At 39.2% G+C, this 16,470-nt stretch overlaps 1 protein-coding gene across 2 annotated transcripts in view; it reads left to right on the top strand.

Annotated features, from left to right (window-relative positions):
• The window catches only part of LOC117448316 (cGMP-inhibited 3',5'-cyclic phosphodiesterase 3A-like), an 80,430-nt gene extending 64,244 nt beyond the window's left edge, over nucleotides 1-16,186 (top strand). Inside the window, exons 5-14 of one of the 2 annotated variants that reach the window (XM_034085561.1) lie at nucleotides 142-215; nucleotides 1,096-1,247; nucleotides 1,365-1,502; nucleotides 1,808-1,919; nucleotides 2,134-2,247; nucleotides 2,832-3,031; nucleotides 3,648-3,851; nucleotides 7,713-7,874; nucleotides 10,575-10,869; nucleotides 11,933-16,186. In XM_034085561.1, the coding sequence (XP_033941452.1) occupies nucleotides 142-215; nucleotides 1,096-1,247; nucleotides 1,365-1,502; nucleotides 1,808-1,919; nucleotides 2,134-2,247; nucleotides 2,832-3,031; nucleotides 3,648-3,851; nucleotides 7,713-7,874; nucleotides 10,575-10,869; nucleotides 11,933-12,240 (1,759 nt within the window). In that variant the 3' untranslated portion in view covers nucleotides 12,241-16,186. The remainder of the gene's footprint in view (nucleotides 1-141; nucleotides 216-1,095; nucleotides 1,248-1,364; nucleotides 1,503-1,807; nucleotides 1,920-2,133; nucleotides 2,248-2,831; nucleotides 3,032-3,647; nucleotides 3,852-7,712; nucleotides 7,875-10,574; nucleotides 10,870-11,932) is intronic. The other variant, XM_034085562.1, reaches the window with a different exon arrangement.
• The last annotated feature ends 284 nt before the right edge of the window (nucleotides 16,187-16,470 follow it).

The following is a 16,470-nucleotide window of genomic DNA, read 5'->3' on the forward strand; positions in this document are numbered from 1 at the left end:
TCTGACATACTGTATATATGTAGTCGTCAAACATGGAGAAGAACAGCATTACGACAGGGGACGTCATTTGCTATGGAGTTACATGAAAACCATTTTTTTGTTCACTTTATCTGTAACCTGTTAAACCGCTCTTGTCTACAGCTGTGGGAGACCCTACATCAGACTGAGCCATGGGGAGGGGTCTTTAGACAAGGGAGACAGGATACCACGGTCAGGTATGCTCTCAGTCTTCTTCCTTACTATTTCTACCACCACCTCCAAGCTGCTTAGAGAGTGTTTGTTGGCATACGTACTACGACACAGTGTATTTTACTTTTTTTTTGTATATATAAAGACAGAGCGGAAATGGTGCAGAGACAGAAAAAGGGGAGGGGAATTATATACAACAAAAGTCCCTACAAAATAATTGTAGAGTTGTTGTAACCCCCTCTTTCTGTGCCAGTTACAATGTGCTGTACATAATACATAAGAGATATTGAAAACAGCAAAAATACAAATTATTTCTACAAACAAACAAACAAACAAATGTCTGTCTTAATTAATAACTTCTGTATTAGTAGTGGTGTGACAGGATAAGTACAAGCTATATAACCAATTTATATTATGTCTTTATATATTTATATTATGATCATTTTCTTTATTAATTAATTTCAAGATAATTATAATTTTTTATTTTACGAAGAACATCAGATTTTGGTTTGAGTCACTTAAAATGTCACATTCAATATTATATTATGTGCATTAGTATTCAACAACCAATACATTTTAAGATCCACCATTGTAAATACATAAATACTAGTCTTTCTGATGATACATACTCAGACCACTGTATAAAGCACTGTTTCCAGCAGATACTCTGTTACACATGCTTTGAGTTAGAGGCCTGCAATCACTGAAATGCATCGTTGATAATGAATAGGAGCCCTCACCATCTCTCAGACTTGCAGAAAACATATAGAACAAAGGGGGATAAGAGCAAGTGGATATACCAGAGAATTAAATTAAACACCCTTAAAAGACTGATGTTGTGTATCGGTCTATCTGTTTTCCCTTGGGCCACAGTGTGACATCTCTTTGTTTTTTCTCTTTCTCTAGCAGAGGACCCAATGGTGGCGTCATCAGACTATGACAGCACGCACGAAGCCAACCACAGTGACAGCAGTGATGTAGCACACACAGAGGAGGACGCAGAAGAAGGAAAAAACCCTGCGCAAAACGTCATCCTCCTCCCACTAATACCTCCAGAGGTGAGGCCAGGCTAAATGACTGCTCATACAATATAACTCTGCTAATGAAACACGAGAAAGATAAGACGTATTATCATTGAATTAATTTGTCTTACTGCTTTTCATCTTGTGGCCCAGGACAAACCAATTCTGGCTCCAGAACCATTAGTAATGGAGGACTTGGAGCCATTGATGAGTCAGCTAAATAATTGGAACTTCCCCATCTTCACTTTGATGGAGAAGACCAACGGGAAATGTGGACGGATCCTCAGTCAGGTGAGCACATCTAAGAGCGACAACGATAAAGCTCAGAGGTCCGCCAGAGTGTCAATAAAACAGTTTAATATTTGCATAATGATGATGATAGCTTGAAAGTAATAAAAAGTGAGGAGATACAAAGTGACTTTCTTGCATTCATAAATTAATAGACTTGTTATGCACAGCACCAACATTTTAATATTTACTGATTACAATTTCCTCCTTTCTTTCCTTTTTTTGTATGATTTTACCCCTTATAAATGTAATTTGTTGATCATCCACGTCTGATGATGTTCACAGACAATTTCATTTTCCTGTTTCAGGTCTCGTACAGGCTCTTCGAAGACACCGGCCTGTTTGCAACCTTCAAGATCCCAGTAAAAGAATTCATGAACTACTTCCATGCCCTTGAGAATGGTTACAGAGACATACCATGTAAGCTTTAATATCTCTCTGCTCATGTTTTTACTCTTCCTTCAGCTTATTGTTACTGCAGCTGCAACACTGAGTGCAGCCACTAGAGGGAAATGTCATACCATCAAACATATACGACTGTGTTCAGCCTTTATGGAGTTACATAAGCAACCTCACTGTGCGCCCTGGTGGAGAAGATGACACACAATGAACTGACTTGTATTTCCTGACCCAGATCACAACAGAATCCACGCCACAGATGTGCTTCATGCAGTCTGGTACCTCACGACGCAGCCTGTCCCCGGCCTGCCGAGCCTCATCACTGACCACGGATCAGCCAGTGACTCAGGTGTGTCCATGGTTACATACATTCATTTGACCTGGTGGGGGTGCGTGAATCTATCAGTTCACACTGATGGAAAATGTCACATAGGAACACATGAGCTCTCAATGCCCTTTCATTTGTTTTTTCTAAACTTTTGTTAAGCCATTTAATACCATCAAAATCTGTTTATATCTAGGCCAGACTTTTTTATTTAGATTTTTCCATCTGCCTGCAGCTTTTCCGTGAGCCATCTTATTTATGTCTGGGCATCAAACCTTCAGGAGTGTGTGTTCTTATCCTTCTCACAGTTTGTCTTATCTTACTCAGGCTTTTGGCACTTGCATTTATGTATCACAAACTATTTGAAGTCTAGAACAGCATGAAATTGCAGGCAGATTAGAGTTCCTTCTCACCCATATTTCCATAACCTCATTTGTATGCCTTACTAGGGCATCCCTTTGATCCACATATAAGTGGATTTGAAGTGTGTGTCTGTGCTCCAGATTGTGTGTGTGTGTGGTAAGGCACATGAAAGTGCAGTTGTGTTTGTGTAAATTCTTCCACCCTGCTCTTCACCGTCCTCCCTTTGTCTTCTCCCCCGCGGCTAGACTCCGACAGTGGAATAACACACAGTCATATGGGCTTCCTGGTTTCAAAGACCTACACTGTGTCAGAAGATGGTTACGGATGCCTGTCCGGCCTCATACCTGCTCTGGAGCTCATGGCCCTTTACGTGGCTGCTGCAATGCACGACTACGACCACCCTGGGCGGACCAACGCTTTCCTCGTGGCCACCAGCGCCCCACAGGTACTCGTGCGCACCCTATTGTAGAAAACAGATTTATCAAAGACAGTTGAAGTTAATTTGCTTGATTTAGTGTTGTATTCAGTTTTTCTTTGTAATCAACAAGATGATTATTTCAATGGCCGTTTTTCCTCCACTTTGACTAGTTCACCGCCAAAATGCACTGGCAACGCTGAGGCAAATCATCTTTGTCAGCATAATCAAACCATCACCAGTTACAGTACTCATTGTTTGTCAGAAATTGACGGGTGCTGTGGTTGTGTTTGTAACGTTATGTTTAGATCTATTATTGAGCAGTTTATAGGATATCTGTCTCGACATATCACCCAAACAAAAAGCTGTCTTAAAATCAAAGAACGAAAAATTGCTCTTTCTATCTATCCATCCATCTATATATATAGCACAGTGGCTATAACGTTCTTGAACATGGTACACGCGTGATGTGTTTTTAAATTATTGTGTTGTATTCAATGTCTCCTGAGTTACATTCTAGCAACATTTAAATAATCTGGATCATCAAGTCTCTCTTTGTTAGTAATATATGTGCAGGATTGCTGGATTCAAATAAAGGAACTTCTATACTAGTCAATGGTTATGTAAAGTGCTTGTGTGTTTGCAGGCAGTGCTCTACAATGATCGATCGGTTCTGGAAAACCACCACGCAGCCTCAGCCTGGAACCTCTTTATGTCGCGGCCAGAGTTCAACTTCCTCGTCAACCTGGACCATGGGGAGTTCAAGCGTTTCCGTTTCCTGGTCATTGAAGCCATATTGGCCACTGATCTAAAGAAACATTTCGACTTCCTAGCTGAGTTCAATGCCAAGGTAGATCTAAAAACACAATTGTTTGACATTAAGTACTGAAAAGATGTGACTTTCTGGTGTGAAGAGTTTACGGGTTTGGTTGATAAAATCACTGGAAAATGTTCATTTTGACAACATCATACATTTAAAAACTTCTCATTTAGTTGATTTGGCCTCTAATAAGTACTTTAGGGATTATATAGTAGTTTTAAGCCAACACTGGGACTACATACCTGATAGTATAAAGTGAATTATTGACGTTGAATAATTATTTTATTTTATTTTCCTTGGAAACAAGATTTGATTGCATAACGAATTGTCATGTAGCTTCACATGGCAGCAGTATTCTCTAGTTGAGTCAAATGTATCCTTTAGAGCAGTGGTTCCCAACCTGGGGGACGCACCCCCCTTAGGGAGGGCGCCAAAGATCGCAGGGGGGGGCGCCAGGCCTCAGATGATTTGAGGCCAAATATTTAGACTTTTTAAAAAAAAATGTTTACATATAATTGTAACGCAATACATGATTGTCACTAAAAGCCTTGTCTCTAGATTACAATAAAATATAAAAAATAATTGATTAATTAATTTGAATACAAATTCAAGTTAGTAGCTATTATAGGCATAAAAAGACAGAAATGTATAATTCTTTCTTTGATAGAAATGTTTCTTCTGCCCGTGAAGTGTCCAAACCAGGCTTGTCTGGATAAGCGCATGTTTAAAACATAGTCATTGTCCATGCCGGTTTCAGTTGGATTATTTGTCACAGTTGCTCCGATCAGATCGGTTTCCTCCATTTTGTAGATTATTTACGACTTTTGAATCCACATAAACACATCGGCAAAATCCGGTTTACTTTGAGTATTTTGTTTTAAACAGTTTAATCCCTTTGTGAATTAGTTCCACTTGCACCGTCCTTTAATTTCTTCATTCAGCGGGAATCCAAATGAATTCATCCTGAGTCCAATAACCATCAAAGTCACTCCAATAGTGCTCCTTAATTACACTGTAAAATATTACCATGATTTCATAATATTTAGCTGTAATATTTTACAATAAATTACTGTTTTACCACTTTACAGTCTTATACAATATAACACTGTAATTTAGAATTTCACAATGAAATCAATACAGGCACAGTTAATTACTGTGAATGTACAGGATCAATAATTACCAGGATTTCACAACATGTTACTGTATTATTTCATAGTAAAATACTGTATTCAGACCATCCTCTGTGATAACACAACAAATTAAGTGATTTTCTTGGTTTTATCGCTCTTGCTTGGCTATAAATACAAATGTCTTTCTTTGGTGCAGGTTTTACTTAAATTGAAAGGGGCACCGCTGCATGTGCCTTAAAATAAATGAGGCAACATATACATATGTAAAATTGAAATTGTTGTCTTGGCTTATTGTTTTCAGGTGCATCCTGGGCATTAATCCTGAGATGGGCTAGAAAGCCAAAAAGAGGCATGGCAATTTAAACCCCCATGTCAGCAAATTTTTCAGAAAAATTGTTGACTTTGAGTGGATGTCTGTGTAGACATGTGTTAAGTGCTCCCCTCCTTGTTTTCTGTCTCCCTGGCTCTGCCTCTGCCCAGGTGCACCTGGTCTGCTCCTGGCTCCGCCTCTGCCCAGGTGCACCTGGTCTGCCCCTGGCTCCGCCTCTGCCCAGGTGCACCTGGTCTGCTCCTGGCTCCGCCTCTGCCCAGGTGCACCTGGTCTGCCCCTGGCTCCGCCTCTGCCCAGGTGTTCCAAATTCCTCTCAGCCGTGTGTATATATAAAGAGAAGCTGGAGGAAAAGGATGTCTCACCTATCCTAACGCCGGAGACACTGTCCTTAGAATACCTCAGAATAGCCATTCTGAGCTGTAGGCCATATTTTTGCAGATGTGTTTATGTTTAGCCTGGAGGAGCTGGTAGTCCAGTTTTTGCGGCTTTATTTTGTTTCCCATAGGGTTTATATTTTATTTTTGGTTAGGCGGGGGAGTTCTGGGTCCTACGGCCCGTGGTGTGGCTGGCTCGGGTCCCCTCCTTCTGTTTGTTCCTTTTGGCCAGTCCTCCAGACCTCTTTTTGCTTCCCATTTCGCTTGTGTGAGCAAACGGCTGATTATCAATAAATGCTCGTTACCAAGTACCGGTTATTGCGTGTATTCTTTCATGTTGCGGGTCTCAGCACAAGCCACTACCGCGGATTAGAGGTTGGGGCCGTAACAACATTTCCAAGACACTGTAAAATTTACTTTGCACTTCAATGGAGTAATACAAAGTTAAAATGGGCATTTTCTTTGTTTTTCTTTGTTGATTGAGCTGATTGAATTATGGTACAATCCCAGGCAAATTTACAATATATTATCGTATTATTTAGATTTGTATATTTACAGTAAATTACTGGCTACTGTGTTGCATTACTTCTACAGTAATAGTGTGAACATACAGGTAATTACTGTAATTTATGTACAGCAAGGTACCATAATACCACAGCTCTGTACTGCTATATCACAGTAATTCCATGGGCATGACAACTGTAAAGTCACAGTATTTAGTTGTACTTTTATTCTTATTAACTGTAAAATATATACAGTAAATTACTGTGAAATATTTACAGTCAATTACTGTGAAATATTTACAGTAATTACTGTGAAATCCATGCAACTAGTAGCCAGTAATTTACTATAATTGTACAGCCAAACATTTTACAGTGTACGCTTTCATCCTCCTTTAACACAATACTTCACATTCATCCAGTTTGTGACACTAGCTGTAGCATTTTTGAGACTTTTAACCTTTAATTACCGCTGTTGCGCCCCCCCCCCCCCCCCCCCCCTTGCGTGAGTGTAGGGGGGGGGGGGGCGCAACTTCCAACAGGAGTCATTTGGGGGGGCTCTTGGTAAAAAAAGGTTGGGAAGCCCTGCTTTAGAGGGGCTTGCCATACATTCATACCTCAACTATTTTACCAAACAGTAAATGTTATTGAAGGGGAAATATCCAGCGGTTTTCAAAGAACAAGTCTGTTTGTGCAGAACATTTCAGCAGTTCCAGTATGTTCAGCTGATGTCAACAACACAAAGCGCCCTGCAGCTTTTCAAGAACTCATTTAAGTGCAGACAGAATGTTGGCTTTGGATGAGGGATTTGGGTTTTTCCATTGTGAGCATTAGTACAGTCGTGGTGCTCGATGTCCAGAACCTTGGCCAGAAAGCATTGAGTCTCCGGGCTTGGCAGCAAAAGTACCAACGATGTCTCTCTCATTGTTGTGCACCCCACTCTGCTGTTCCTGGAAGCAAATTAGCTTTCTGTGAAGTACTACGTTTCATACTTGATCTCTTTAGCTACTGGATTATTAGGTTAGATAAGACTCTGGGAGTCAGGGCTGCTCCTTCTTCAGATCTGAAGCTCATTAAAGATAACAAGAGATAACAAATTGATTCAAACCTTGTTAAGATAAATGCAAGCTTTAACTTCATGTGTGTGAGCGTGCCACATCGGTAGAGTTGATAATAAGAGATTTCACTGATTCAATTCAGAGAAATTCATCATTAATAATATCTCATACACATAGGAACTGGTCATAACCTATATAAACAGTCTATGGTCTTGACATATATTTATAGCATAGTAATTAAAACCTCTACCGTTTTGGATTAAGTGCATTAAAAGAAAGTATGCACATATTATTGCTTTTGTCTTTTAAATTGTATTCCAGTGCTGCTGTATGCCTTCTCCCTGATTGATAAACCCTCCAGACATTACTATGAATACACATTCTTTGAACAACAGATAAATGGCATCACATTTACATAACATCTGTTCATCACATGCTTCGTCTGCCTACACATTTGAATTTGTGACATGTCAACATGTCTGCTTTGTGATCCCTTAGGTGGGTGATGATCCCTCCACGGGTATTGACTGGTCTAATGAGAATGACAGGCTGCTGGTGTGCCAGATGTGCATCAAACTGGCCGACATCAACGGGCCTCTGAAGTGCAAGGAGCTGCATCTGCAGTGGACGGAGGGCATCGTCAACGAATTCTATGAACAGGTGTGTGAAACGTCTCTGATGGGGACCCAATGTATTTGGTAAACTAAAGATCAATGGCCTGTCATGTTTAGGTGCAGGGGGAACACAACAAAACAAACACCTGCACAGTATACTGTTACACATGATCAATAAGAGTACTCCTACAACACTAAAATATATAAGAGTTTATTTTTAGTCCATCCCGCAAACAACACACCTTCCTCCTGCTGTAAATACTGACTAACCCATGTGTCATAGCCCACAACTCAAAATATGTCGAACAAATAAACAATTTTTTCCTCCTATTTCAACAAATGAGCCTAATACTAAGCTATTGTAGTCAAAACATATTTACGGTTATATAAAAGAGTAAAACATATGTATCATATAGGGAGGCTTACACTTAACATTCCTACTTTAAACATAATTGGAACTTTGAACCCTAAAGCCAACCTCTGAACCTTCATCTTAATTAGATCCTTAATGAGAATCAAACAGAACATCCTTATTCAGATCACATAATTCTTCAGACCTAAAATCTAACTGGTGACAAACACAAACATATTTACACAGCTGGTAAATGTATTTAGACTGCTTGAATGTATCTATCGTTTTTCTCTTGGAGCAGAGGAGCAGAACTGCATTTTTGACAAATGTCAAATGTGTCAAATACCATTTAAAGTTTGACAGACAACTGAATTGTTCTTTCTCAAACTCCATAGAAGACAGTAAAAACTGAAACCCATCCTCTATATTTTTTTATTCCTCCCTGTAGACTTTTGGCCATAGTGTGCAGTGCTTATGTAATTACCTGATAGTTATCCGTTCAGCCTAATGCCGCCCTCAATGACCTCCGATACACTTTGTCCTCTTGGTTCTGAATGCTTGCTAATTTCTCCTAATGGCCTTTGAGTCTAGCTAGGGCCATTTTGTGCCCCGCTACTTCAGATGGGACAAACAGGACAAACAGATTGTAGGAGCCTTGCAGGAGAAACGCTCTTCATTGACAATAGTTGTAGGGCTGCTATGTGTAGTGACACAGGCAGGCTGCCCAGGCAACTGTCCTTCAGGTGGAGCAGCATCCTGATTACTCTGACAGCCTTAAGAGTCCAGCAACCTTCAGAAAACCAGCAAAACAATTAAGCTCCCCCTCAATATAGAACTTGTTCAGGCTTGTATACAAAGCGTCATCATACACAAACACTTGGTCGTCAAGCACAAAAAAACATGTTGACGGAGCCTTGAGGATAAGATTTGTTTTCCTCTGAAATTGATTATGATGTGTGACCTAGGATCTGGGTATCTTGAATCTAAATCGCAATATTGGATGAATCTCTGGGCTTACAGAGGCTTACTCTTATATATATATAAGAGTAATATATATATATATATATTGTAAATCCTACTACCAAATATGAGCAGACTTATTTATTTGGATAGCTTATCTCAAAGACATGACATATTGCTTTGCGAAAGCTAACCTTGCAATACATGTTTTTAGGAAGTAGGAAGCTGGATCTCAGAGCAGCTTCTCCTATGTTTTATTGAGAAAAACAACATATTAAGCTAGCAGTGAAACAACATATAACATATAAGGTAGATGTATTATCACTTAACATTGCCATAGCTCCCCACACCCCTACAGGCATGTAACACATAGTAACATACACAAAACACATTAATTATAATAATTGTTATAAAATTAAAATAAATATACTTTGGTAAATGCATTGGTTAAAGTTTAACGATAAATGTAATGCAACACAAGTCAACATCCAACTGATATCACTTTACCAACAAGTAGCAGATCAATCCCAGATACCGCCTTTTGATGCCTGTTATTGTGCTGTACATTAGAAGGAACAGGAACAAAGGCTTGCTACTATAAACTGTATGGGATGACATGTGAGGTCAGTTACCAAGGCAACGAGGAAACCTTGCTATAGCTGTTCTTCATTGCCATCGATACAGACGTCACCGACACACACATGCTGCTGCTCCACAGCCTTCATACTATATTCTTTATTTAGTTGTTTCAAATGTTATCAGGCAGGTACATTTCCAGTATCAATTGTTTACTATTCTTATTCTTCAAAAGAGCCAAACTGCACCCACTAATATCTAACTTTAAGAAAGGGTTTTGTAGAGTTTGAGTGAAGTCTAGAGAAACTCCCTCGAGGGAAAGTAGGGATTTAAGCGTTTTTCAGACCATTTACATGCACACAAATCTGTATAACACACTACAGGTAAGGGAAAGCAATTATATCCATTTGATCACCAAGGCTACGTTCGTTAAAATAAATTGAGAATTTTGGTTTCACACAGGCTAAAGAATATATACTCTTGGGTAAATTGCTATGTTAGTTTGACCTGTCCCTCCCGATACCACCAATTGGACTTCCTCTGTCTACACACAGTTACCGGACTTCCTCTTTTACTTCCTTTATTATTGCTACAGCAGCTAAAGGTCACTGCTTTCTCATGTTTGTATCGGTCAGAAACCATGTAACTAAATGATAACGCCATTCTGATACTTACTTATAGGTGTAGCAGGCCCCTTCTATACATTGTGGGTTTTGGATCGAAAAGCAAACAGCTTGGACATTGATAAGCGTGACATCTATCCCACGTGTTCCCTCCGGCCTGATGACTGAAGCATTGAAATGTGAGTCACGCCATGTATTGACCTTCATGCACTAATGTGGTTCATGCTTTATGTAGGGCGACGAGGAGTCCAGCCAGGGCCTTCCCATCAGCCCCTTCATGGACCGAGCGGCACCACAGTTGGCCAAACTCCAGGAGTCATTCATCACACACATTGTGGGACCGCTGTGCAACTCCTATGACTCAGCTTTCCTCATTCCTGGACGATGGGTGGATCCCAACCCAGAGGGAGAGGAGCCGGAGATAACAGAGAATGAGGAGACGGAGGAGGAGGAGGCGGAGGAGGAGGAGGCGGAGGAGGAGGAGGAGGATACTGCAGAGGAAGACGCATCGACCAGCTCAGAGGCATCACGTAAGCACTATGGTCAAAAACAAAGATTTATAACTAAACAAGGGGCCCAAGCCTGCTCTGGAAGTGACCAGAACAAATTAGAATGCCTGCTTTTGTGTGATAACAATTTTGCATTAATGCCATTTGTTCTCTTTATATGGATTTGATTTTATCATGTAATTTACAGCAGGACATTCAAGAGTGTTTCCCCTCTTAAAAATACACATTTGTTATTTGGCAGATTTAGATACATTACACTTCAACATTGGATCACAATGCAACAAGGAGAGCACATTAAAGCAGAAGAGAACTGAGGTTTTATTTTTAGTAAGCCTCTGCAGGAGCCTGCAAGCAACACTTTACATGTTGTCGTATGCCTGTATAATTTATGCAACATATCCATATTTCTACCTTGATTAATCATATCATATAAAGAAACAGAGAGGAAAGACATCTCAAAGGGGGCAAAATCCACTTTTTCATGTATTTTCTACATCAACATGTGTCCCCTCTGCGTAAAGAGATTCTGAAAGTTTCAAGAAAAAAGATTCTCTCTCTTTTCTCCTGATCCATTTATATAAAAACCTTTCTGAAAATGAGCTGATCAGATTTTGGCCACTGTATGACGTTTTTTTGGCTTGAGTAACCATTAGCCAATAACCAACCAAGGTAACCCCCCCCCCCCACCTTATCACCTGAATCTCCTCCTAGAGCACCATTGTGTTCTTTTTAACCAGATATCTCTCAGAGGGGCGTGGGGAGGGGCTCCTTATTTTCATCTAAAGTAAACAGGGCTGAAACAGAGGGGATTATGGGATGCTACAATGATTTGTTTGGTATTTCGAGCCAAACAAATCAGACATGTTTTGTATATGAGACCTGTAATATATTGATGAAAAACAGTATAATAGGGGACATTTAAATGGCTTTGAGAGTGGTGTGTGTGTGACACTGTGACAGTGTTCTCCTGTAATTGTGCAGCTTCTGTCAAAATGTATGACCACGTAGTTGTCTGCAATTGAATAATTGACTTACATTAATTCATCAAAAGAAAATCTTCACAATTTCTTTCTATTTTCTTCAGAGAAAGCTATTTCCAAGAAGAGAAGGAAAGTGTTCTGCCAGATCACCCACCACCTGATGGAGAACCACGAGATGTGGAAGAAGGTGATTGCAGAGGAGGCCCCGAAACAGGGAGCAGAAACCGTCCATTTAAACAATGTAGCTGAGCCAATCCTGGCTATTCACGAGGAGGAAGAGGAGCCAGGCAGCAGAGAGGAGTTACTGGAAGGAGAGGATCCAGAGGAGGGAGTGGAGGAACCAGAGTGGCCCGTGACTGCGCAGGAAGACTGTAAACCTGCAGAGGAACGAGCGGAGGAGGACCCACAGTGAAACAGCTCATGGGAAATATGGCGTCAGTCAGGGCAAGGATGTGAAAAAGTATTTCTTGTTTTCCAATCCTATCAACTGACTCCTATCTTTGCCAGCACATCACTTAGACACAACACTGTAGATGTTTGGGAAATGTGTGCCTATACATAACAAAAAACAGGGTGGGAAATATGTGCTTTACACATTGTATCTGAATATCTGGGTTCACCAAACATTTAAAGGAGCTTTCCATATTGCAATACAGGATGATTTGTGTACTTTGGGATACAGACTCTTTTGCTACTGTCAAGAGAAGAGGAAGACTGCTTGCACAGACCTCAACCCAATGTGTTAACACGGGACTGCAGACATTCGCTGCCAATTTATACATAATTATTTTCTGAATGCAATTATATATAGACATCACAGTTACTTGTACTTGTGTTTCAATTTTAGCAAGAGTTTTTGAGGTCAGACATGGGCCATATTATGTTTTCTTTTTCTATATATGGATTATAAAGGGAGTCAATCGATTAAAGAACATTGGCATCTTTTTTTTCTTCTTCTGCCAAAAAAATCACTCACCCTTAGGCTTAAGCATATGAAATCTAATCTTTTTTTTTTTTTTTACATTTGTTGCCAAATTACTGTAAGTACTTTATACCAATAGGTATAGTCATATTACTTTAAGGAAAGAGACAAGAGGCTCCTCACACTCTGTATTTGTATGCGTGTGTGTCTGCATGTTTATAAGTTCTTCTCCAGAGGATATAGATATATGTATCCGATTTATTTGTGCCATCTCTGGTCTCCAGCCTCGAGATAGATATAGAGGTCTTTACAGGGTTCACTGTCCTAATTGTTGTATTCCCAAGGCCTGCACTAAGACTGCATTAGAGGGTGGCTGGAAATGAATTTGTGCTCAATACTAGACCAAAAATGGAACGTCAGTACAGAGAACATACACAACCAGAAATGTATTACCTAAAATAATTAAGAAGGAACATCCTACAATATTCTTGGAAAAGGGTCCAAACATCAGGTAGACTAACTAATACACTTTCCTTTGTATTATCTTTGCAACCCATAACTCTCTGACTGTATTTGGACTCAGTGTGCTGTATTATAGTCTCAACACACTTTCCTCAGTATGTAAAAAAAACCTGCAAATGATGCTGACCGTTAACCCTCAGGAAAACCTTAACTGTAGACATTCAAGGTAAACATTTGTACCACCTGTGAGGACAGTACGTTACAAATATGCAGGGATAGTAGTACATGAGTTTAGATTATGTTCATAAAAGGCTGCCGTTTATGTCACAACTAAGCCGATAAACACATTGAACTCTTCCCCCGTCACCTCAGGGCGACATTCATTCTCTCAGAGCTCCAGCGTCTGGATTTACTATTTCTGCCAGATCAAGTCCAATTTGATTTATCACATATTTCTGTGATGATACAGAGGGAAATCATTCAGATAACAAATGTTTATCACTCAAGAAAAATGTAGTTTGACATGTACAGTAGTCAAGGTTAATGTGATTCAAAGTGTTCATGCAAGGCTGAAACGATTAGAAAATAATGTTTTGTATTTCATGAATTGGATTGCAGTAAAAGCTACCTTTTCAGTGATGGCCAAATTGACCGTGATTGCAGCATAATGTGTTATTGAATCACTTACTCAAGCACTACAGCATCAGATTTGTCACTTGGGAATAACCATGACCCAATGTTTTTCAATCATAATCACTCCCTGGGAGTTTTTACTTACATTTGCACATCTTTAGAGTTGCTGTTTTCTTATGTTTCACTATCACTTGGAAAAAGGAAGTGAATATGTTAGTTTTTGCGATCTTTACCCCACATTTGTAATTGTTAAAACCAATAATTCATTCAACAAAAAGAAAGAGCTCTTGAAACGTTTCCAAAAGACATAAAAACATTGTTTCTAAAACATGACTTAATATTGGTAAATTGAATATAAAACTCAAATCATAAACCCTACATTCAATCAAGAGAAGCCATGAGGAAAAACAATTACAAAACCAACTTTGCAGTAGCTGGAGTAGCCTTCAAAATGTCTCTGAAGAGTATTCCACTTTGCTTTAATAATTCACAGTTGCATATAAAAACGTGTCTGAGAAACCGTAGGTAGATCTTGAGTTGAATAAGTGAAGTTGAGTTGGTGGGTCAACTTTTTGTCACACACGAGTGCAGTGAGGCAATAAGTAATGAATTATCCAGTGATAAGCTTGTCGAGTTCTCATGACCTACATGCTCATCTGAATATATTATCCACTGGTATCTCCTCTCACTGTACCATTGCTCTCCTCCATCATCTAATTTCTTTAAAAACTGCACATCGAGCCTCCTTGGACATAATGGAGTCTTCCTGTGATTGAAATAACATTGGGTGTAGATCATCATGTCCTTGTGGATCATGCATTAGCGTACTTTATTACCACCCGATGTTCCTGGCTGTGGTGAATAGCGCACTTCATCCATAATGGCCTGTTAACTGCTGTCCTGTCTCTGGCTCAGTGGGGAGGGGGGGGGGAACTCAGGAACGGCAGCTTTGGCCACAGAAGTCGACTCACTGATTAGAAAAACATCGGACGGAGAATCATTTATATCGGACCAAACTTGTTAGCAGCAGCTGAATCAGACTTTTTTCCCTGACCTCTAATGATCACATGTAGCCGCCCTCATTGTTTATTCTAAAAAACATGCCTGCTGTTGTTTGTATGTTGCCTGCAACCCCTCTCTAATGAGCTATAATCATCATTACAGACACAATGAATACATTTTATTCATTAAAAATAAAATAACGCTTTTTTTTTCGATCACTATTTGCGATGATGCAACTTCCACTTGTTTATATTTCAACCAACCAGGTTGTACAATTATACAATTACATCAACTCGAACTCTTTGTGAATGTATAGAAACAGTATACAGTGTGTGTGAAAGAGAAAGATGGTGTGTTTGTGTCCATTTGAATTCTTCCATTGGCCTCTCTGATGTGACTCCTGTGTTTAGCTAGCGTTTGCTGTTAAGTAGAGGAGGCAATGAGTCACAAGTAGAGGTGGTGAAAAAATGAAGGGTAAAGTGATGCAGTATGTAGTTCTTCAATGCTTCTCAGATGAAATAATTATTCGCAGAAGGACCTATTGCATATTTCTCCTTGTGCTTCCACTTTGATCTGCTTAGCGTGCAGATCAGAGATCCTCACTGGCAACAGTGGTAATACAATAGTAGCATTCATCCCACGTCTCTCATCACTAAAGACGATGGGATTCTGTCCACTGTGATAGTATGTTGATGATCTTTTTTCAGTGGACTATATATGCATTTTCCCCAGTCACATCAGTCTTAAGTCAATACTTGCATTTGAGCTGATCCAGTATATCAGTTTTGTTTGTGTACTTTTTTTCTCCATTGGTTTATTTGAGTGTCATACTTATTCACACGTGTAGCATAATTGTAACCATGGAAACCAAACGAGCTTTACAATTATGTAAAAAAAAAAGAAATGAGACGAGTATTTTTATATAGTTGACACATGATTAAATAATTGCTTTCTTCTCACTAGTACCTTGCACTTACCACATGTACTAATACTTACACAAGGAAGACTTTGTCCAAATACACAGTATTTGTGAACGTTAAATAATTACTTTTCTTGCAGGTTGATGCTCCATTTTGTACAATATACATATATGCTGTACAGTAAAGACATTTTAAAACTTCAAAAACTCTTTTAGATATACATTATTTATTTTTACCATTTTGTAATTTAGACACTATACTGTAGCTTCAATATTGCCAGACTTACTGGAAGTGCCTATATTGGTATTATGTATCATACAGTGAATATATTTGAAGATCATTAGAAGTCGTCACAAACTGAACCATGTGGATGTTGTAATGTGAATACATTGAATTACAAGACTATAATTTCTGTGGTATCCCCGTCTCTGTGTTGTGTTTTTCTTTCAGCTTCTAATCTATATTTAGAATGTGCTTTATATTAAAATACACAAACTACATTATTATACAATTTGAAGTTCTGGGTGCATTGCTTCATCAAGACCATCAACGCTTTTGATCAAGTTTAGATCTTGAACCTGAACATTTTATCTTTTCTATTATTATATTGTATTTTAAAGCGTTATTTATTTGCAATCCTCAAATATTTGTTTTGTAATACACATGTCCCCCTTTGAGCACAGATGTTTGTCAATTTTTAAAT

The sequence above is a fragment of the Pseudochaenichthys georgianus genome, chromosome 6 (genome assembly GCF_902827115.2).
Source record: "Pseudochaenichthys georgianus chromosome 6, fPseGeo1.2, whole genome shotgun sequence".
Classification (NCBI taxonomy): domain Eukaryota; kingdom Metazoa; phylum Chordata; class Actinopteri; order Perciformes; family Channichthyidae; genus Pseudochaenichthys; species Pseudochaenichthys georgianus.